We start from the raw sequence: 21,486 nt of genomic DNA on the forward strand, positions 1-21,486 counted from the left end.
TTTATTCTATTTTTATCTTTTGTATATTTTTTTATTATTGCTTTATCTATTTATTTGTGTTCTTTCTTTTATTTCCTTTAGCTTTTTTTAATTCTTTTACCTCTTGTGTTGATAGTGTGTCCCCTCCCTTTTATTATTTTTGTTAGCTTTTTTTATTATTTTATTTTTTAGTTTACTTTATTCTATTTTTAGTTGACGCATAATTGTTAATCCAAAAAGACAAAATGACCATTAAAGCCACCCTTTCAAAAATACTAAAATAAAAAGTATTTGATCAACATCAAGTATATTTTTCAAAATCATAACTGAAGGTATGTCCCTTGATGAACAATTTCAAATTGTTGTTATAATTGACAAACTGTCCCCTGGTTGGAAAGATTTTAAAAATTTGCTTTGGCACAAAACAAAAGAGTTTTCAATCGAGAGTCTGATCACTCACCTCCGAATTGAAGAGGAAGCTAGGAGACAAGATCAGAAAGATGAAGTCTTAGTTGTTTCTAACAACAACAAGAGATTCGGTGCGGTTCTGAAGTCTTATTTATGTTATTTCTTTTATTTCCTTTAGCTTTTTTTAATTCTTTTACCTCTTGTGTTGATAGTGTGTCCCCTCCCTTTTATTATTTTTGTTAGTTTTTTTTATTGATTTATTTTTTAGTTTACTTTATTGTATTTTTAGTTTATGCATAATTGTTAATCCAAAAAGACAAAATGACCATTAAAGCTACCCTTTCAAAAATACTAAAATAAAAGGTGTTTGATCAACATCAAATACATTTTTCAAAATCATAATTGAAGGTATGCCTCTCGATGAACAATTTCAAATTGTTGTTATAATTGACAAACTGCCCCCTGGTTGGAAAGATTTCAAAAATTTGCTTTGGCACAAAACAAAAGAGTTTTCAATCGAGAGTCTGATCACTCGCCTACGAATTGAAGAGGAAGCTATGAGACAAGATCAGAAAGATGAAGTCTTAGTTGTTTCTAACAACAACAAGAGATTCGGTGTGGTTATGAAGAATACAGGCAAACCATTAAAGAATCAGAACTGCAATATTGTGAACCGAATTAAGAATGGGAATCCCTCAAGGGCCCCATATGCTCCGATTACTAGACAACAACCACCACCTCAAAGAAATGACGCTCCGATCTTCACTTGCTTTAATTGTGGAAAACTGGGTCATATGGTTGAGAAATGTAAGAGCAGACCTAAATCTGTTGGCTCTAGTGCACATGTTAACCTGACTGATGAGAAATTCATTACTATGATCACCGAAATCAACATGGTTGGTGGAAGTGATAGTTGGTGGGTAGACACTGGCGCCTCACATCATGTCTGTTATGTTCGTGCTATGTTCAAGACATACACGAATGCTGAAGATAAGAAAATGTTGTTCGAAGATGCTCACACCACTAATGTTGTTGGAATTGGAGATGTTGAGTTGAACTTCACCTCACGAAAGACTTTGATCTTGAAGGACGTCATGCATGTTCCTGAAATTAGGAAGAATCTTGTTTCTGGTTTTCTTTTAAATAAGGCAGAATTTAGTCAGTCTATTGGGGCAGATTTGTACACTATCACTAAGAATAGTATTTTTATTGGGAAAGGGTATGTCACTGACGACATGTTTAAGTTGAATGTTGAATTGAATAAAATTTCTCCTTCTATTTACTCTCTGTGTGATTTTAATATTTGACATGCTAGACTTTATCATGTTAATAAGCGAGTTATTTCTAATACATGCAACTTAGGCATAATCCCTAAATTAAATGTCAATGATTCAAATAAATATGAATATTGTAGTCAAACTAAAATAAGTAAGACTTCACATAAATCAATCATTATAGAATTTGATCCCCTAAATCTTATACACTCTGATATATGCGAATTAGATGGAACTTTAACTAGAAATAGTAAATGTTATCACCTTCATTGACGATTGTTCTGATTATACTTATGTGTACTAAATGAAGAATAAAAGTGAAACGCTTGACATGTTTAAGATGTATGTAACTAAAATTGAGAATTAACTTAGTAATAAGATTAAGAGATTTCGTAGTGATAGAGGAACTTAATACGATTATGGGTTATGTAATGATTTTTATAGTAAACATGGAATTGTACATGAAATGATTGCTCCATATTCTCCTGAAATGAATGGTAAAGCAGAAAGAAATAATATAACTCTTATTGAACTTGTTGTTGCAATTATGATGAATTCTGGTGCTGCACCTCACTGGTGGGGAGAAATTTTATTGACTGTTTGTTATGCCCTGAATAGAGTTCCCAAGTCAAAAAGTAATATCTCTCCTTATGAGATATAAAATAAAAGACAACCGAACTTGTCTTATTTGAGAACTTGGGGTTGTCTGACTTATGTCAGAATTCTGGATCCCAAACGAGTTAAACTCGCTAGTAGAGCTTGTGAATGTGTATTTATTGGGTATGCAACAAACAATAAGGCATATAGGTTTTATGACCTAAATGCAAAAGTGATCATAGAATCAAATGATGTTGAATTCTATGAAGACAAATTTCCTTTCAAATCAAGAAATAGTGAGGGCACTCAATCGAGTCACATTCTCATGATTAGAAGCACAGAAAGCAACGACAATGTAGAAACAGAACTTCAGCGAAGTAAAAGAGTAAGAATTTCTAAAGACTATGGACTCGATTATGCGGCTTATAATGTAGAAGAAGATCCAATAAATCTTCAAGAAGCCATGTCATCTCTAGATGCAGATTTATGGCAAGAGGCCATTAATGATGAGATAGAATCTCTATAAACTAACAAGACCTGGCACTTAGTAGACTTACCTCCTGGTTGCAAATCAATTGGTTGTAAATGTATTTTGAAAAAGAAACTAAAACTTGATGGAACTATTGATAAATACAAGACTCGCCTTGTAGCCAAGGGTTTTAGACAAAGAGAAAACATAGATTTCTTTGACACCTTTTCTCCATTCATTAGAATTACATCCATTAGGGTACTTATTTTAATAACTGCTATTTATAACTTAATAGTACACCAAATGGATATTAAAACAACTTTTTAAAATGGTGACTTAGAAGTAAAAATCTATATGGAACAACCGGAAGAGTTTGTGATCTATGGACGAGAAAATAAGGTCTGTAAGTTAGACAATTCTCTATATGGACTAAAACAAGCTCCTAAATAATGGCATGAAAATTTTGATGACTTAATGATATCGAATGGGTACAAAGTGAATGAAAGTGACAAATACATTTATTACAAAAATGAGAATCGCATCTGCACTATCATATGTCTCTATGTTGACGATCTACTCATATTTGGATCAAACATTCAGACCATCAATGATGTGAAATCATTGTTGTGCAACAACTTTGACATGAAAGACCTCGGAGAAACAAATGTGATCCTTGGTGTCAAGATCACGAGATCCTAACAAGGAATTTCTTTGGATCAATCAGACTATATGGAGAAGATCTTAAAGAAATATAGATACTTTGACTGTAAACCTGCATGCACACCAGATGATCCAAGTTCAAGTTGTTTAAGAACACTGGTGAAAGTGTCAGACAAACAGAATATGTGAGCATCATTGGCAGTCTTAGGTATGCTCCTGATTGTACTAGACTCGATATTTCATATGTTGTAGGACTGTTGTGTAGGTTTACGAGTAGACCGAGTAACGAGCACTGACACACTATTGAGAGAGTCATGAAAAAGACCATGGATCTCGACCTACATTATCAGAAATTTCTTGTTGTATTAGAAGGGTATAATGATGCAAATTGGAACACCTTATCGGATTATTCCAAAGATACAAGTGGCTATATATTTAGTATAGCTGGAGGAGCAGTATCTTGGAAATCAAAGAAACAGACTATCCTGTCTCAATCCACAAAGGAGTCTGAGATGATAGCACTAGCCACAACTAGTGAAGAAGCAAGTTAGTTACGACGCTTACTAGCTGAGATCCCCTTATGGTAAAAACCTATGTCAGTTGTGTTGATCCACTACGATAGTACCATGGCTATTGCAAAAATTGAGAACCGTTATTATAATGGAAAAAGACGTCAAATAAAAAGAAAGAACATCACCATTAGATATTGTATCTCTAAAGGAGCTGTAAGAGTGGATCATGTACGCACTGATGAAAATTTAGCAGATCCTTTGACGAAAGGATTAGTTAGAGAGAAAGTCCACGATACATCTAAGAAGATGTGACTAATGCCTATAAAGAAATGAGTTGCTCATGATGGTAACCCGACCTAGATGACTGAAGATCCAAAGAAATAGGTTCAATGGATAATAACAAGTTATGAGTAAAATGAGATGATCATGTAAGTGAAGCATGAATCCTGGAGTAATAAGAGGATGGGATGATAAAAGCTCTTAATGAGATCTATATTTTGTATGAGGGAGTACCTAGGCTACAAGAGTACTCTTGATAGACTCATCTTTGTGATTGTGGAACTTAGGCCGATTCCTATGGAATTTCGGGGCAGAATTCCTAGAGCCTTCACTAAACCGGGATACGCGTGCAGGACCATTAAATCACATGCCATTAGAATACACCTTAAGAAAAGGTTGTGTGTGAGTCTGATGTCTGAGATAAAGTTCAAGACAATTGTGTCACTCTTGTTGAATCAAAATCTTACTTGTTACGCAAAGGTTCAAGTCGTAGACACCTTTGCTTATGCACAATCTTAGAAACATTTGACGTTACTTCTAAAATCACCTTTTAAATTCAAGTGGAGGGTTGTTGAAAAATTGATGTGAATTTGAAAGAGTCATCCTATTAATTAATGGAAGTTAATTAGGTGGAAACTAATTAATTAATATTTATAAGATGTCACTCATCAAAACCTAGTTTTAACCTAGTTTGACTAAGTAACTCCCTTTCACTATTTTCTCTCCACTCAGTTAAATCTTTTACCCATAAATAGGATTCCTCAGCTCAGTTGCAGTTTGCTCCAGTTTTCTGAATTTTTAGAATCTCTTTTCTCCCTCTTTATTCTCTTCATCTCAAATTATTTCTATTCATCTTTACTTTTCGAGTGACCTATTGTGCCATCAACGACTGATTTTTTTTCCCAGATACGACGAGTGGTTTAAATACCATCTGAAGGTGTATTTCTTTGAACGATTTATTACAATGCAAGTGATAATCGTAAAATTGAACGGACTGTTTTATCCTGTAGACATCGTCGAAATTCGACTGCATTGCATAATTATTGACAGTACGGCGAAACGTCTTAAAAAACGACCTAATACGCGACTCGTCTCGATAATTTTCCTTGTGGTAAATTTTTCAAAATCGAAACCATCAAAAATCAATAAAATAGAAGAGACTAAAGCAAACCAAAACTCTCATACAACATAGTGACCACATTAAACTAAAAAAGATGAGGTATCAAAATTGAAAAACAATATATTGATTCAATAAAACTCTTAAACTCAACAGCAAACACTTAATATGATAGTTATGTTTATCTTATAAAATTCAACGAAGAGTATTTAACCCAATAATACAAAACAACATTGTTGCATACCCATGAAAAGAATAATTGGAGATGAAAATGGACATGATATTGAGTTTGGTCTTAACCATTAAAAGATCAACAATTGACTTCTAAAATTTAGCTATATGGTATAGACAATTTCCCAAATTTGCTCATGGTTGCAGTGCTTCACAATTAAAATATTCATATTTGTAAGAAAGCAGTTGCCGCTAACATGAAAAGAAACTGTTCCGCAGAGAAAACAATGCATAGATATAAGTTTCTTCTTTTTCTACTGTGTCTACAGTTATCATTAATATGATTTTTTTTAGTAAATATTAAATTATTTAAAGGATAATTTATATAGATTTAAATATTTGAATTTTTCTCAACTGTTTTTTTTTTCCAGTTATGAAACTGCTTTATAACCATTGTTTCTCTCTTGAGTTCCAAATTTTTGGTTCATTATTTAACAATGTCAAAAAATTTGTTACTTCTTCTCTTTGTATTGTTACAATTCGTTCCTTCTCTGCATTCTGTTTCTACGCGTCATTGGCTTTCAAAACCTCTCATTGGAGACGATGGAAGAATCTATGTTTGTTCTCATAAAACCTTTCTCGCATTTGAAACCAATGGTACTATTGCTTGGTCTATTCGTCTTGACTACACATGTAATCTTCATATGGCACCTCTTCACGCTGGTCATCGAAAGGTCACTCACTTTTTGGTTTCAATATGGTGCTACTCTTGTATATTTTATTTGAATTTGATTATATTCAATTACTTATATTTTAAAAATTATTATTGATATTGACGTGTCAATGTTGTGATCGGGCGTGTGTTAATTATTGCGGCCAAGATTTTGAAAATTTATTCGGACATCGACCCTGCAAGGTGTTTGCGTTATTGTTTAACTGAATCAAGTTGCTGGAACCAGGAAGAAACCGGGCGACCAAACTGCTCAAATAACAGTAGACGGTGCTGGCTCACAATTCAATTGGTTGAACCGTCTTGTTTTTAAAATACTAGTTGTGTAGGGAAAATACAAGGTTGCTTAGGTTTTTGTAATGCTTTTGAGGGTTGGATAACCCTCATTTCACAAACTGATTTTGTGTGCTTGAGTTATGCTGGATACAAAAAGGCATAATTTTTAGCATAGAAAAAGGAATGTAGACTCAAATTTGCTGTGCCTTTACATTTATCAATCTGCATAAATATGTTTTTGCTCTGAAATTATTCTCTGCATAGTAGTGCTAGGTTTCTGTTTAGATAATTGAATTTCAAGGATTGAAATTATTTACTGCTTGTCTTGTTTAGTCAATTTCATGATTTTGCTGTTGCAAGGTTACTTTTTTGCTTGATCTATTTCTGTTTTGCGCTGATTTTACTCATTCATTAACATAACTCTGGGAGAGTATGGTGATGGTTGTTATTAATTCTTGTAAGGCAATTGCAGATTTACTTGGTAGCTGAAAATAGAATATTGAAGATTAGTTATGGAAACATAGAAACTTCTGAGCCTGCGGTAGAACTTTTCTTTGGTCCAGAACCAGGACAAAAGGCAGAATCTGAAATTGTTGGACTCTCAGTAAGCACATTAAGCTCAACTGTATTCATCAATATAAAGAATCACGGACTCTTTGCATATCAACCGCACGGACGTTTACTTTGGAGTGTAGGACCTCTGCTTTACCAGTTCGGTTACCGTCAAGGATGCAAGAAAAATCTTACAGATTGTTCCTTTTCATCAGTTCCCGTGCTTGATCAATGCGAGGCTAGTATTTATGTAAGGCTTACTCATGTTACATATGAAACCATTCATGTCGTTTCTCTGGCTTATTCGTATGACCTCTTTGAAAGAATATGTTTTTCCATTTTGCAGATTGCGAACACGGAAGGAGAACTATATAGTTTGTCGGTTCGTGGCCGTGACTTTAGATGGATACAAGATTTTAGTTCATTGGACAAAAATTTCACCATAACTCCTGGAAACAATGGTCACCTGTATGTAACAGTGCCAACAAGAGCTCTTGTACTAGCTATCGATGTCTTTTCGGGTAATATCTTGTGGCAGGGTAGTGTTGGGCCATTAAGCAAAATTGACTGTGCTCCTGTTGTGGACTCTAATGGTAAGCCACTTCCTGTTGTGGACTCAAATTTCGCTATGTGACAATGCTGCTATTTGACAACATTTTGTACTACATAGCTTATCACGGAACAATAACAATTTGATTAAATTATGCTACGATATAGCGCCATAAATTTAACGATACTGGTATATAAGCAGGATGGATATCTATTGGTTCATTGGATGGATTCCTTTACTCGTTTTCGCCAACCGGGGTACTCAAGAAATTCTCAAGAAGAAATACAGAGAACTCTATTGTTCAAGTTGGTCCTTTTCTTGATTGTTCTGGATTTGCTGTCTACAGTTCACAGATAGAGATGGAAGGAAAAGTTAGCCACAGTATTGGCGAATACACTTCTGTTTCGGCAATTCGACCGAAAGCTGCAATCTTCACTATGTTGGTTCCTGCAACTGGATCAATCTATTGGTCTGAAGTCTATCCCGGTACCTGTTTTTCGTTTTCGTTTTCTCGTTGCATAGAAGAAAGCTTTCTTACTTTCTAAGTGATTGATTTGATTCAATTCAGGTCAAGTTTCAACTTTATTATCCAAGAGTGATCTAAGTCAATTTGTTGTGAATGAGGAGATTCTTCTTACATTTCTTGCTGCCTCAAGTAAGAGCGCAATCTCTTAAGTAATCATAATTGGACTTTATTTTCTTTTTTGTTACAGAGAAATAGCGCGTGAATACATAAACACTTATTTGATAAACATTTATTCTATAAACACATTTATTCTTTTTTTTATATAGAAATAGCGCGCGAATACATAAACACTTATACGATAAACATTTATTGCAAGTTATATGCTCGTAGCTATTAGATTATATCTCAACATATATTCTGAGATATTTCATATGATATTCTAACAGTAGCAAAGTAGTTTGTTTGAATGAACTAACAGCTTGGTCCTGACATTCAATGCAGGGGTGGATACCCCGCTGCCATGCCGTACTTCCGGTAAAGATCTTTTCTACACCACCATTCGATAAATAGTCACTTTGTTTACCACTACTTTAATCACAAATCCTAAACACACACGTTGTGTCATATCATCAAATTTCGACCTGCTATATTTTTCCATCTATTATTGATTAGAATTCCTTCTAGTTTGCTATATTTTAAGAACAAATTTATTATAAGTGATTTTTGATCACTTCATAGGTCAGAAGCTTGCATCTAGCTGCTCTCAAGCAAGGAATAAGCTTGTCAACATCTATTCAGGCAATGAAAGGACTATAGAACTGTTTCTGCTGTTTGAGTCATTTATGTTGGTGCTACTAATTGGTCTTGTAAGATTCTGCTGTACATTCTGGGCAAAAAAGAAACTTCGAGATCAAGGCCTTGGAAGTTTCCTCGACAAGCGAGTAAGTCGAAATCCTTCTGTTTTTTTGTTCTTGTCCTCCTTCTTCTCACTCTTTCTTAGTTGAATTACTTAGTTGATCTCTCTAAACTATTTGTGAATTTTAAATAGTTTCATGAACTAAATTATTTGTAGCTAAGTCCTTGAACTTGTCCGTAATTTGAAATTGAGTTCCTGAACTTTTAAGTGATTGAGTCGCTCAAAATCAAGGACTCAATTACAAATTAGAGCTCAAAGACCAAGTTACAAATTATTGACGAGTTTATGGACCTATCTAAAAATTCTCGATTCTCAATAATTAGACCGTCTTTCTTCACCAAGTAAGAATCTATCTTCTTTCATAACTCACATGTTTATAACCTTTGGACCATTTTCAGTGTTCTCTTCAGCTTCAAAAGAAAGCTTTGGTTAAGACAATTACTGAGCTTGAGAAAAAAGCTGCAGAGGAATCAGTAGACAATGAAGTTTACCAAAAGTTGGGTGATATAGTAAGAAAAAAGGAATGCATAGATAGGAAGTTATCAACTACCTATAGTTTAGGGAGGGACAGGACTAACACACAACAAAAATCTATGCTTCCTTTACAGATTGGAAAAGGAAAAAGCTATTCATTTCAAGGTGAAAAGAAGCAGAAGCTAACAATGTTTCACACATTGAGTGATACATCTAGTGAAAACAGTATTGAAGGAGAGACAAACATGTTTGAGGTACTAGAATTATGTGATAAGGACAAAGGAAAAAAACCTATGGTAGAGGTTCCTTCAACTTCAAGCAATGATCAGTATTTCATAAATCCTTTAAATGTGAATTGACTTGAAAGTTGTAGCAAATATATTCATGTAACATAGTTAGCCATGTAATTAGGTGATAAATATCATACATGTAATTAAGAAGTACTAGCAATATGATGATTTCCTTGTAAATGTAAATTATATTTTAAAAAATTTATTAAAAAAACTTTTTATGATTACACAAAATGGAATCTAAGCGGTTGTTACTTCTTTTTGAATGACAAACTCAATCATAACTGTATTCATATTCTTAGGAGATGGAAGATTATTATGCATGAATCTTTAAATTTGATTTACGCTCTTAAAAACTGTATACATATTCTTAGGAGATGCGAGATTATTATGCATGAAAAATCATGGAATTTACATGTCAAATATAAATGGTACAAAAATATATTGATGGTTCAAACTTGTTAAATACTAAAGGTGTACTCCCTTTTGTTCTCTTTTATAAGTAACATTTTGATTTTTAGATTTGTTGAATAATTAATATATCTTATGTATAAATAATATAAATGCATCATTTATTGAAAATTAAATTAAAATTTATTTATAAAAGAGAATGAAAGTAATATTTAGGAACAATCGAAGAAATCGAAATGTCAAAAGCATAAGACATCTTTTTCTTGATAGTACCCATTTTGGTACTAAAAACATTCCTTTTTTTTATCCTCATGAATCAGACAATACTATGATATTTTCTATGCTTATATTAGTACTATTTACTTTCTTCGTTGGGTCCATTGGAATTTCTTTCAGCCAAGAAGGAATAGATTTGGATATATTATCTAAATTGTTAATTCCGTCTATAGATCTTTTACATCAAAATTCAAAGAATTCTGGTCTTGCACATTTATAATTTGTTTCTTAAGTGTGTTATTAAACTACGAACAAATAACTTGATGAATGTATAAAAAAAAGTAAAATAAGAACAAAACAATAATCAGAGATATTTTTTATTTTAAAAATTAACCCAATCATTCATAAATTTGAAAGTATAAATGCGTTAGAAAATTCTTAAAATATTTTGATTTAACCGAAAAAGAAGTTCTACTGTATATTTTTCATCAAAGAAAATGCAGATATATATTGGAAATATATTTTGAGAAATTTTGATAGTAGAACATAACATATTTAAATTTTACAATATTATAGTATTAACTTTTGTAATTCTTTTTATTGGGAAGCAGATTAAAGTAATTTGAAACACAACATAATTTATGATATTACTATATGGTAGAAGAAACTTTAATAATATAGTTTTTATTTGAATTAAAATTCTTGAGAGAGAGATATGCAAACATTGTGACTCTCGAGTTCGAGAGATTAATTTCTAATGTTGCGCAATGAATACTCAATTTTAAGATGTTTGACAAAAAAACAAACATGAAAATACAATAATGATGGATAGATTTTTGATGTTTCCAGATTCTTAAATTAACTTTACATTTTAAAAAACAAATTTGTAAAATCAATATCTTTTTAGATTCATTAAATAATTAATATATCTAATCTATATATAAATTAGATACATTAGTTATTTAATGAATCTAGAAAGATGAAATTTACGGGATGGAGGGAGTATCAATTAATATTTCTATCAGCTTTTTTTAATTTCCATAATTTTTTCAAAAGAGTCCTATATTTGGAGACATAAATATTCAAAATGAACAATTTTTTTAATAATCTAAAACAGATGATTCCCCTTAAAAAGTATGGGTTTGATCTTTAAAAACTAATAAATTAGACATAAATATTAGACTTTCAAATTAATGATATCAAACACAAAGAATAGCACAATAAATTACTTCACTTTCAAATTAGTAATTAAATTTGACGTATAAAAGTGGATAGAGTAAATGAATGTAACACCCTGCATTCTGATAGGCTACATTTATAAGGAATCTTAACCTATACCCCCAATAAATATGGTGTGTGTGACAGAATAAATGAAGAGTTTGCGTTGAGGTATACATTTATACTAAAACCAGAGGAGAAGTTTATGAATAAGAAATACAAAAACACAATATAGAAAAAGCTAAGCCATAGAGGATGATAATCCAGTCAGTAACAATCTTAGAAGGGACTGATATTGTGAGCTAACTTTAATAAAATCTCAGGAACAAGCCGTCTTCTTGGCGGTGCCATGGCGTCCTTTGCAAGAGCATCGCTATCATTGGCATGTACTATAGAAACTACATGTTCAAATAGGTCCTCTTTACCACCTCGGAGTGGATCCTGTGCAGCATAGTTGATATTAAGAAAGCTTATTAGACAAAACAATTTTTTTTTGTTGAAGTTAGACAAAGAGAATTTGGCATAAATTTTAACCTACTTGAAGAAACAAATCTGTATGTGTTTTTCCATCATATAGAATCACCTCAGCTCTTGCCCCTGCCTTCGTAAGAGCATCAGCAAACCGTTCACTGCAAACAATCACTTAGTAATACAGCTCGAAAGTTCATCATTAAGACCGGCAGTAGTTTTTCCAAATGTGCTAAAAGAGTGTGACATCAATGAATTCCAAGTCTGCACACTCACCTGGCAATTGAAGGTATGGAATAATCACCGGTTCCATGGAAAAGAAACATAGGGGGCAAGAGAGGAATGGAATCTTTGATGCAAGGGTCTTGAATTTTGAGTTCCGGAGAAAATTTCTTCAAAGACTGTTCAGCTTCCATTATACTATAGTGATAATAAGTTATTACGATTGAACAATAATTTAGCACACCGCAGCCGAAATGAAACTAAGTAATGTTACTCGGGACATACCTTAAAAAGATGGAACGGTACAAGCCACGATTGTGAAAGTGATCAACTAAATCCAATAAGTTGTATCTGCACATATGTTGAAAGGGTTAACTGACGATCCTTTTCCATATATAAACCAATTGATCAGGGAACAAAATTCAGCAGGACAGTTGTCAGTCGTGACCGGACTTGTTCTCACAAAATAAGCCTGAAACCCATTTTCTAAATCCCTTTGCCTTGTGAACAGCAAAGTCAACATAAAATTGATTATTTGAAACATACAAGAGACAGAACATTAGACTGAGAGACTCCACCAATTTTCCCATCACATTAAGCATATAGATTAAAAAGTTTGATGGCTCAGCAAATAGTGGGTGCAATTTGCAAAGCTAGGCTTGATGGACATCACCATGATCACTAGTATCCATACACCAAATAAACTTGCTAAATGGCCTTCCCTTATCTTGAAATACTATCAATTGCCTAAGGGCATAACTGAAACTTGCAAAATTAGGCTTCAATACACCTCAACGAGGATAGACGTCGGCTAAAACATGGTGCACCAAATATGCTTTAAACACTTAGTTATAGGAGGTTGGACTAAAAGAAGCCGTAACTAAGTGTTGTGAGAGTAACTTAATTGGAGGTTGGAGAATGGACCAGCTCTCGTAAAACATAATGGTCTGATATTAAAAGTCACCGCGAGTGTTTTCCATCGCGGGAACGGATTTTGAATATATTCAGGATCTGAAATCTCCGCCACACGAGGAAAAGGCGTATCAAATCAGCAATATGGTCACCTAAGGCAGAAAACTTCTAAACAACAAAAAGCAAATAAGTTTCCCGGTAGATGGTGTATCAGCTCATGGATCACATGATGTTGTTGTGCTAATGTCTAATTTCTTTATTGTCCTGTCAAAATGTCGTTGTGTTTTCTCAAACTAATTTTTCAGTCAATTTATTTAGATCTAAATCCTTTTTATTGATTTGATATAAGAGTTTTCTAGTTCTTGATATATCCAATGTGGCTATCCTCTATTGACCAACATTTCTAACTAAAACTCTGTTTGCGCTCAAATCATTGTATGCATAATCTACCATCTTTACCGCAATAGGAACCAGTTCTGATTTCTCTTGGATACATTCGTTTTTTATTTTATCTTTTTTAATGTGGCCACTTATCCAACACAATATTCTCTTCTCCGCAACACTTATATCTCATGCACTTGTTAGTCCTTTATCACCTAATGTTCCCTCATTTCTATTCCTTTTTTTGTTTAAATTTCATGGTCGTTTTATGTCAGGTTCTCTTTCAATAAACTGGAACTTATAAGCAATTATTCCCCAACTAGGTTTTCTAGACAAACCAAAAAGAACTGTGATATATTATTGAAAATGACCGTTTTCTAGACAAACCAAAAAGAAATGAGATATATTATTGAAAATGACCGTTTTCTAGTATTATTGCAGAAGATGCCAACAGGGACTTTTGAAAAAATATCTTACCCTCCTGATAAACCAAAATAAGCTTTTATCTGAGAAACGCTCCAAGAAACACTATCTCGATTTCCAGATTCTATGGCTGCTTGTTCCAATAAAGCACAAGATGAAATATGTGCACCAGCAGATTGTCCCATAAGGTAAATCCTATTACATAGTTATCAACAAAAAGGAAATATCAATCTCAATGTATAAAAATACCATATGAAAGAGAATAATGCATGACAGTAGAATGTCACCTATTAGGGTCACCTCCATAACTGGCTATGTTGTTAATGACGAAGGAAATTCCCTGACAAGTATCATTTACCATGTCACTGATGGTTCCTTGAGGAAAATTTCTGCATTCAAAAGTAAAGAAGATATTTTAACTGCTAAAGATAGCATAAGCTTTTCAAATTAATTCTACCAAATATGTTAGTTTCTACCCTTTATGCTTTTAAGTTTTTTAACACTTATATGCTACTGAGCATGATTAAGTTTAGGAAATAGTGTGAGGAAAAATTTATGCATAGTCAGGACTCGATGCCCTAAAATAGTAATGGACTACAAAGCACCCAATTTGTCCACCAGAATACCTCAAACATAGAGAAAGTCGGACCAAAGGTAAATTGTAGACTCAATCTTGCACTTCTTGACTTAGACCAGGTACCTGTAATCAATGCATGCCACCATAATGTCTCTTTCTGCCAACTGTAGTCCTAAAAGGGAGCCCCATGCTTTATACCTGAATCAAAATCCAGTAAAATCAATTAAAAATATATAGATGAACATAGGTATAAATGCATATCGATGAAAAATATATTATTTCCGATTTTATTATTGTCTTTAATACTACCTTTATTTTTCTTTATCCTCAATTAAGAAAAAAAAATTGTAATAATTGTATCTTCACTATATAAACCAGTTAAGGCTGACGAATAAAATATAACAGCTTTTACCTATTTTTTTCAATATGGTATCAGAGCACTGGGTTAGGGGTTACCGTAAAAGCTTTCCTCAACCTATTTTTGTTGGGTTAGGGGTTACCATAAAATTTCCCAATATTTTTTGTTCGACCCAATTCACATACCCGGTTAACCTCCTATGGCGAATGACAACATCCGGTGGCCTCCCCTATCACAAGCCTACACTGAATCCAACCATGGCAACCAACCACAATCTGATTCGGGCTTCGGCCGTGGAAACAGCGGTGGCCGCGGAAATGGTATACATGAGGAACCGCCGGTAGTCATAAACAATAGCAGTAATGGCGACCAACAACAATCTGATTCGGGCTTCGGCCGTGGAAACGGCGGTGGCCGCGGAAACGGTGTACATGAGGAACCGCCGGGCAGTAATGACGGCAATAATGGAAACAGGAACAACATTGTTTTTGGTGACGATTATTCCAACATAGGCGGTAATGATCAAGAGGGTTCCTCATACTCCCTCAAGGTTAATATCCCTAAAATGAATGGGAATAACTACAATGAATGGGCTCAAATCGTTCGATTGGTATTGGATAGCAAAGGAAAAATTGATTTCTTAACAGGAGCAGTAGCTGAACCGGCAACAGGAGACCCTCGTTACAAACAATGGAAGTCGGAAAACTCCTTAATTATTGCGTGGCTGGTAAGCTCCTATGGAAACTGGAATAGGTAAGCCTTACATGTTTTTACCTTCCGCAAAGGATGTTTAGGAAGCTGTTAAGGAAACATATTCTGATATTCAAAACTCCTCTCAAATTTTTCTACTACCTTGAAATTGGATCTGCATCACAACTACCTTCAAAAACAATAAATTCCTGCTTTGAATCTTTTTCTGTTTTGAATAATAAAGATGACAACATTATGGTATGGCATTTAAGATTAGGTCATCCTAGTTTTCGTTACTTAAAACACTTGTTTCCTAAGATATTTCACAATAAAAACTTTTCTTCGTTTAAATGTGAAGCATGTGAATTTGCAAAGCATCATCATTCCCAGTTTTCAATACAACCTTATAAACCATCAAAACTTTTTTCTATTATACACAGTGATGTTTGGGGCCCTAACCGTACAAGTACACTCTCTCTCAAAAAATGGTTTATCACATTTATAGACGACCATACAAAAGTATGTTGGGTGTACTTGTTAAAGGGGAAATCAGATGTTTGTCAGGCTGTAAAGAATTTTGTTTTAATGGTGCAGAATCAATTTCAAACAAATATCCAAATCTTTAGAAGTGATAATGGCAAAGAATATTTTAACACTATCCTGGGTGATTTTTTTCTAAAAAATGGGATTGTACATCAAAGTTCATGCCCTAATACTCCTCAACAAAATGGAGTGGCCGAAAGGAAAAATAGACATTTACTAGAGGTTGCTAGAGCTCTACTTTTTTCAAATAAATTACCAAATTATTTGTAGGGCGAAGTTGTTTTAACAGCTGCGTATTTAATTAACAGAATGCCCTCTAAAATTCTCAAATTTCAAACTCCTATTAACGTCTTCAAAGAATGTTTTCCTAGTACTCGTGTTTTAACTGATTTGACTTTAAAAATCTTTGGTTGCACAGCCTTTGTTCATGAACATAAAAATGTTGGAAAACTTGAGCCACGTGCTATAAAATGTGTCTTTGTTGGATACTCCCCAACCCAAAAAGGATATAAATGTTTTGATCCAAAAAATAAGAAAATGTTTGTCACTATGGATGTTACATTCTTTGAAAATAAACATTTTTTTGATGACACTCATCTTCAAGGGGGGGAGATAAACGAAGACTCGTTTCAAATTGAGGACATGAGTTTTTTAAATAACTTATCTTTACCAATATCACAAAATTCTAAGTTTTTTACACCTGCACCAACAGAAAATGGCCGCGATTCTTTATCTGATCCTACTTCTGCCATGAGTAAGGAATCTTGTGAATCCGAGCCTACATTTTCTCTTGTAGAAAACAATGAGAATCTTGAAAACGATGATAATGATGATCTAATTGAAATGCCACAAAATAATGAGTCACTTCAACAAAACAAATTTGAATTAGGAAACGGGACTTGGAAAGAAAAGGTTTTTGTGAAAAAGCACCATAAAGGAAAGGACAAGTCCACATCTCAACACTGCCAGGAATCTGAACCGGGGAATGATCAATTTCCTAACAAAAGAAAAGGTAAGTCTATCTCTGTTTCTAAGAGTCGTATTTTGTATCCTGATATAGATGATCCTGTTGCCATTAGAAAACCTGTCAGATCTTGCACTAAACATCCCATTTCCAATTTTATATCATATTCAAATTTGTCTTCATCTATGTCTATCTTCACTTCAAAATTATCAAGTGTAGAAATTCCAAAAAGTGTACAGGTTGCTCTAGAAATTCCAAAGTGGAGGGAAGTTGAACTTGAGGAGATGAAAGCTCTAGAAAAGAACAAAACTTGGAGTGTTACGCCACTACCAGATGGCAAGAAGACAGTTGGATACAAATGGGTGTTTACTGTGAAGTATAATTCAGATGGGTCAATTGAAAGGTACAAGGCTCGATTGGTGGCTAAAGGCTTTACTCAGACCTATGGTATAGATTACTCAGAGATATTTGCTCCTGTTGCAAAATTGAACACTGTCAGAATTCTTTTGTCTCTTGCTGCTAACATGAATTGCCCTTTGCACTAGTTAGATGTTAAGAATGTCTTTCTTAATGGCGATCTAGAAGAAGAAATATATATGGACATTCCTCCTGGCTTTGAAAACAAATTTGGATCAAATGTGTGCAAACTAAATAAGTCTTTGTATGGATTAAAGCAGTCCCCTAGAGCTTGGTTTGAAAAATTCACTCAGTTCATGAAGAAACAAGGGTACATCCAAGGACAGGCTGACCACACCTTGTTCACAAAATTCTCCCACGATGGGAAAGTTGTTGTCCTGATTGTTTATGTTGATGATATTGTCCTTACTGGAGACGATACAGTGGAAATGGCAAGAGTAAAAGAGAAATTGGGAGTAGACTTTGAAATCAAGGATCTGGGATTCATGAGATATTTTCTAGGTATGGAGGTTGCTCGGTCAAAAAATGGTATTGTGGTTTCACAGCAGAAATACATTATAGACTTGTTGAAAGAAACAGGAATGAGTGGATGTCGTCCTGCAGATACCCCTATGGATCCTAATGCTAAACTTTGGAGAGAAGGTAATGTTTCTGTTGATACTGGGAGATATCAGAGATTGGTTGGGAAACTGATTTATTTGTCACACACCCGACCTGATATTGCTTTCTCAGTATGAAACAATTAAGTTTGATTTTTTTGCACTTTCTCATACCGAAAGTAATTGGTTTGAAGCATTACCTTCTCCCCGAAAGTAATTGGTTTGAAGCATTACTTTCGGTATGAAACAATTCAAACTCATTGTTACATCAACTAAATCCCTTAAGTCTGTTAGAATTTTCAAAATTCAATTTCAACCACCAGGCGTGGCACACTTCTTAATTGAAGAAGCTATGCAATCACAAGCAGATAAATTATGTTGTCTCATGTACACCTAAGACTACTGCTGTATGTTTTAAATTGACATCTATAACATGTAGTTATAATATTTTCAAGTAAAGACTTAAAGCACAAACAACATTGCTTGCCACTTTTTTAAGGTACATGGCATTTCCAACAACATAGGAATCTTTGCACTATAGATTAGGCAATGAAATTGTTCAAAATTTTATCCCAAAGTTTTCTTCCAATTCTGAACATTCAAAGTACATGGTCAGTTTGGGATGATTTTCGTATAAAATCAGCAGTGTGGCACTGCAGAGATGGGATTGGGAAGGCTCAACATGGAAAAGGATGTACTATAGTTTGCTTAACACCTAAATTCAAGCAAAACCACATTTATATTTCAAATTTTCAATCCACTCACCCGATAATCCATGCTCCCCCAGTTACAAAGATCAAAACTGGCTTAGGTTCACTGACATCAGCAGGTAGATACAGATCCAACCTGCAAAACCATAATTTGCATTAAATTGGGTACTCAATGCACACGGAACGATCGATATTACAGGATAGATTTACTAGTGTTTTAATTAACCTGTTTCTAGGTTGATCACCATAAACAATGCTTCGCTTTACCTTGCTCGAGAAGAAATAGTAATATGCAACTGCAAAAAATTAAAAGTAAGAGAAAGATAAAAACTAAAGATGCGAAAGCAGCGGAACTGCACAATGTATTCAACAAACCTTGTAGAAAACCGGGCATAAGTAGCATGGCATAACATCCAAGAGCTAGTAATTTCATAATCCAACGGTAACCAACCCTGAATAGAATTTCAATAGAAAATCAAACACACCACAGATAACAAATCAGAATTTAATTTCTGCTACAACAAGATAATCTTCATGCCTATCAATATAAAGAGTGAGTCCTATACCAGGACTTTATAACTAATATTTTCTATCTAAGTTCCATTCTTGCTAACTTAACTTGAAAAATAAAAAATTAAATACAACAACCCAGCCTCGTCCCCCTAAGTGGGGTCGGCTAATATGGATCAACTTTCACCATAATATTCTATTTAAGACTATGTTTCTATCCAAATAGTTAATCTCGAGGTCAATCTTAATAAATTCTTTTTCCTCTAATTGTTTGACTTCTCTCCATCTGATCTACTCTCCTTACCACCGAATTTACAGGTGTTCTCTCTTCATGCCCAAACCACCTAAGTCTATTTTCTACCATCTTCTCAACTATAGGTGTTACCCGAACACTGTCTAACATTTTCATTTGTAATGTTATGTTATCTAATCTTACCACACATCCAATACAACATCCTCATTCTGGTGTTAATTCTTAACCGCCCAACATTATGTTTCATCCTCATCCATGTTACACTTACTTTATTCTCGTGTTAATTCTTAACAGCCCAACATTATGTCTCGTACAACATAACAGGTCTTACCGCAGTCCTTAAAAAACTAAATATGAATTAAAAATATATATTTTTATTGTTAGACGGTATAATAATAGCCACTAGAAATTCACACAGAACTGCGAGGACCAAGGGTTTGAAGCCCGGTTATACGTTCAATCTAGAAACATCGGCCTAGGGTTTCCGTATGAAAGTTCATATACTTACATGGTTAGTGGGATTTATTAAACACTATAAATTCAATTCAGTATCTTATTATTAGTTGTGTTATAAATTCATATGATATGTGACTACTTATTTACCAACTTACTAAAACACAAAACAACACTTTTTTCAAAAAAAAGTTAAACCTTCAAACCTCAACTTAATTTGGTAATTTTGTGTTTCAGTAAAACCAAAAGTAACCGTAAAAATAAAATTAAGAACTTAATAAATAATCTCATGAAAAAGCTAAACAATAAAAGTACCCGAGATATCGAAGAAGCGTGAAAGCGAGGTGAGTGATTAAGTAAGTTTCTGCGGCGACGTGTTCAATATCTCCGGTGAAAGATCGTTGCCGAGTAGGGCGAGGCCGGTGGTTGTTTTTGCCGGCGAGTCTCCGGAGATGTTCACGGTGGTTGTTGGGAGATGCCATCGCCGGCGACGGTAACGAAATAGGAGATTCGATTTGGTTGGAAAAATAAAAAATTAATTATTGCATGCCTTGGTTTCTGTAGCGCGAATCAAACACGGTTGCGTTAAAAAATAAATAATGGAGTACAAATTAATATAATAATTAATCCTTATATAATTATAAATATCTTTAATAATTTATTAAATTAATATTTTCAAAATACATAATGTATATATTATAAATGAGAATTTTTTTAAATAACTATTTTAAAATTAAAAAATTGAAAATAACAAATAATTCAAAAATATTATCAAAATAACCGCTTTTAAAAGAGGATACGTCAGATGAATTGGCGCATCCCTTAAGCATGAAGAGGAGGCGTCAATGCTATTGGCGCATACATTGGTCCTCATGAGGAGGCACCAATGCCTCTGAAGCCTTAGTGTTGCTTGTGGTGTGGGCGCCAATGCCTCTGGCGCCTGCATGTCATATGGGCATCAGCACTCTTGGCGCATGCATTTTATGTCCACTATGCATAAATGTCACGCCTTGGATGCAATATTTTTCACACAAAATCATCTCCTAATACCATATTTTATCTAGTTCAACCTCACTCACCTTCAAATTTTTCTGTTTTTACAATGTCTACATACATTCAGAAACAAAATACTGATGTAATATTTTCTGTCGTTGCGGCTCCAGTACAGATTCGACTTTGGAACACAGATACGTTTGAACGTCTTAATCGGACGTTGTACAGTTGGTTAGAGGGAGAAATTGGAGAGGTTTAAAGGATTAGAAGAATATAATGGTTTATGTCCACGTTCAACCAAAACGGAGAAGTGCGCGAATGAATGGATATTAAGATCGACCAAGACGCTCGTAGGAAAATGCATTACATGTTCAAAATAGTTTTGATGGTTATAATCGCATAGTTCTTGTATTCTAGTTGTTATAATTATTTGTTTTACTGTTTATGT

The 21,486-nt window shown here is 33.9% G+C and overlaps 2 protein-coding genes across 2 annotated transcripts; one reads left to right on the forward strand and one right to left on the reverse strand.

Annotated features, from left to right (window-relative positions):
- The first annotated feature begins 5,906 nt into the window (after positions 1-5,906).
- On the forward strand, positions 5,907-9,873 carry LOC127115498 (protein GAMETE EXPRESSED 3). Its single transcript, XM_051047030.1, has 8 exons — positions 5,907-6,200; positions 6,945-7,274; positions 7,371-7,617; positions 7,776-8,060; positions 8,143-8,229; positions 8,542-8,574; positions 8,779-8,981; positions 9,355-9,873. Exons 1-8 carry the CDS (start codon positions 5,964-5,966, stop codon positions 9,787-9,789), a joined length of 1,857 nt encoding a protein of 618 aa, XP_050902987.1. The 5' UTR covers positions 5,907-5,963; the 3' UTR covers positions 9,790-9,873.
- A 1,687-nt stretch (positions 9,874-11,560) lies between these two features.
- On the reverse strand, positions 11,561-20,648 carry LOC127120417 (isoprenylcysteine alpha-carbonyl methylesterase ICME). The gene is made up of 11 exons (XM_051050845.1): positions 20,361-20,648; positions 19,205-19,281; positions 19,056-19,125; positions 18,885-18,965; positions 14,672-14,746; positions 14,259-14,360; positions 14,026-14,166; positions 12,541-12,606; positions 12,310-12,453; positions 12,104-12,194; positions 11,561-12,006 (listed from the first exon to the last, which is right to left on the reverse strand). Exons 1-11 carry the CDS (start codon positions 20,525-20,527, stop codon positions 11,845-11,847), a joined length of 1,176 nt encoding a protein of 391 aa, XP_050906802.1. The 5' UTR covers positions 20,528-20,648; the 3' UTR covers positions 11,561-11,844.
- Positions 20,649-21,486: the final 838 nt, after the last annotated feature.

The sequence above is a fragment of the Lathyrus oleraceus genome, chromosome 1, assembly GCF_024323335.1.
Source record: "Lathyrus oleraceus cultivar Zhongwan6 chromosome 1, CAAS_Psat_ZW6_1.0, whole genome shotgun sequence".
In the NCBI taxonomy this organism is placed as follows: Eukaryota; Viridiplantae; Streptophyta; class Magnoliopsida; order Fabales; family Fabaceae; genus Lathyrus; species Lathyrus oleraceus.

Excerpts from the sequence above, each read along its gene's own strand:
- LOC127120417 (XM_051050845.1), bottom strand. The coding sequence starts at position 20,527 with ATGGCATCTCCCAACAACCACCGTGAACATCTCCGGAGACTCGCCGGC. Across the intron at positions 14,167-14,258 it reads TATGGAGGTGACCCTAATAG|GATTTACCTTATGGGACAAT; the intron begins GTGACATTCTAC and ends ACTATGTAATAG. Across the intron at positions 12,454-12,540 it reads TACCGTTCCATCTTTTTAAG|TATAATGGAAGCTGAACAGT; the intron begins GTATGTCCCGAG and ends TTATCACTATAG.
- LOC127115498 (XM_051047030.1), top strand. The coding sequence starts at position 5,964 with ATGTCAAAAAATTTGTTACTTCTTCTCTTTGTATTGTTACAATTCGTT. Across the intron at positions 8,575-8,778 it reads GCTGCCATGCCGTACTTCCG|GTCAGAAGCTTGCATCTAGC; the intron begins GTAAAGATCTTT and ends ATCACTTCATAG. Across the intron at positions 8,982-9,354 it reads GAAGTTTCCTCGACAAGCGA|TGTTCTCTTCAGCTTCAAAA; the intron begins GTAAGTCGAAAT and ends GACCATTTTCAG.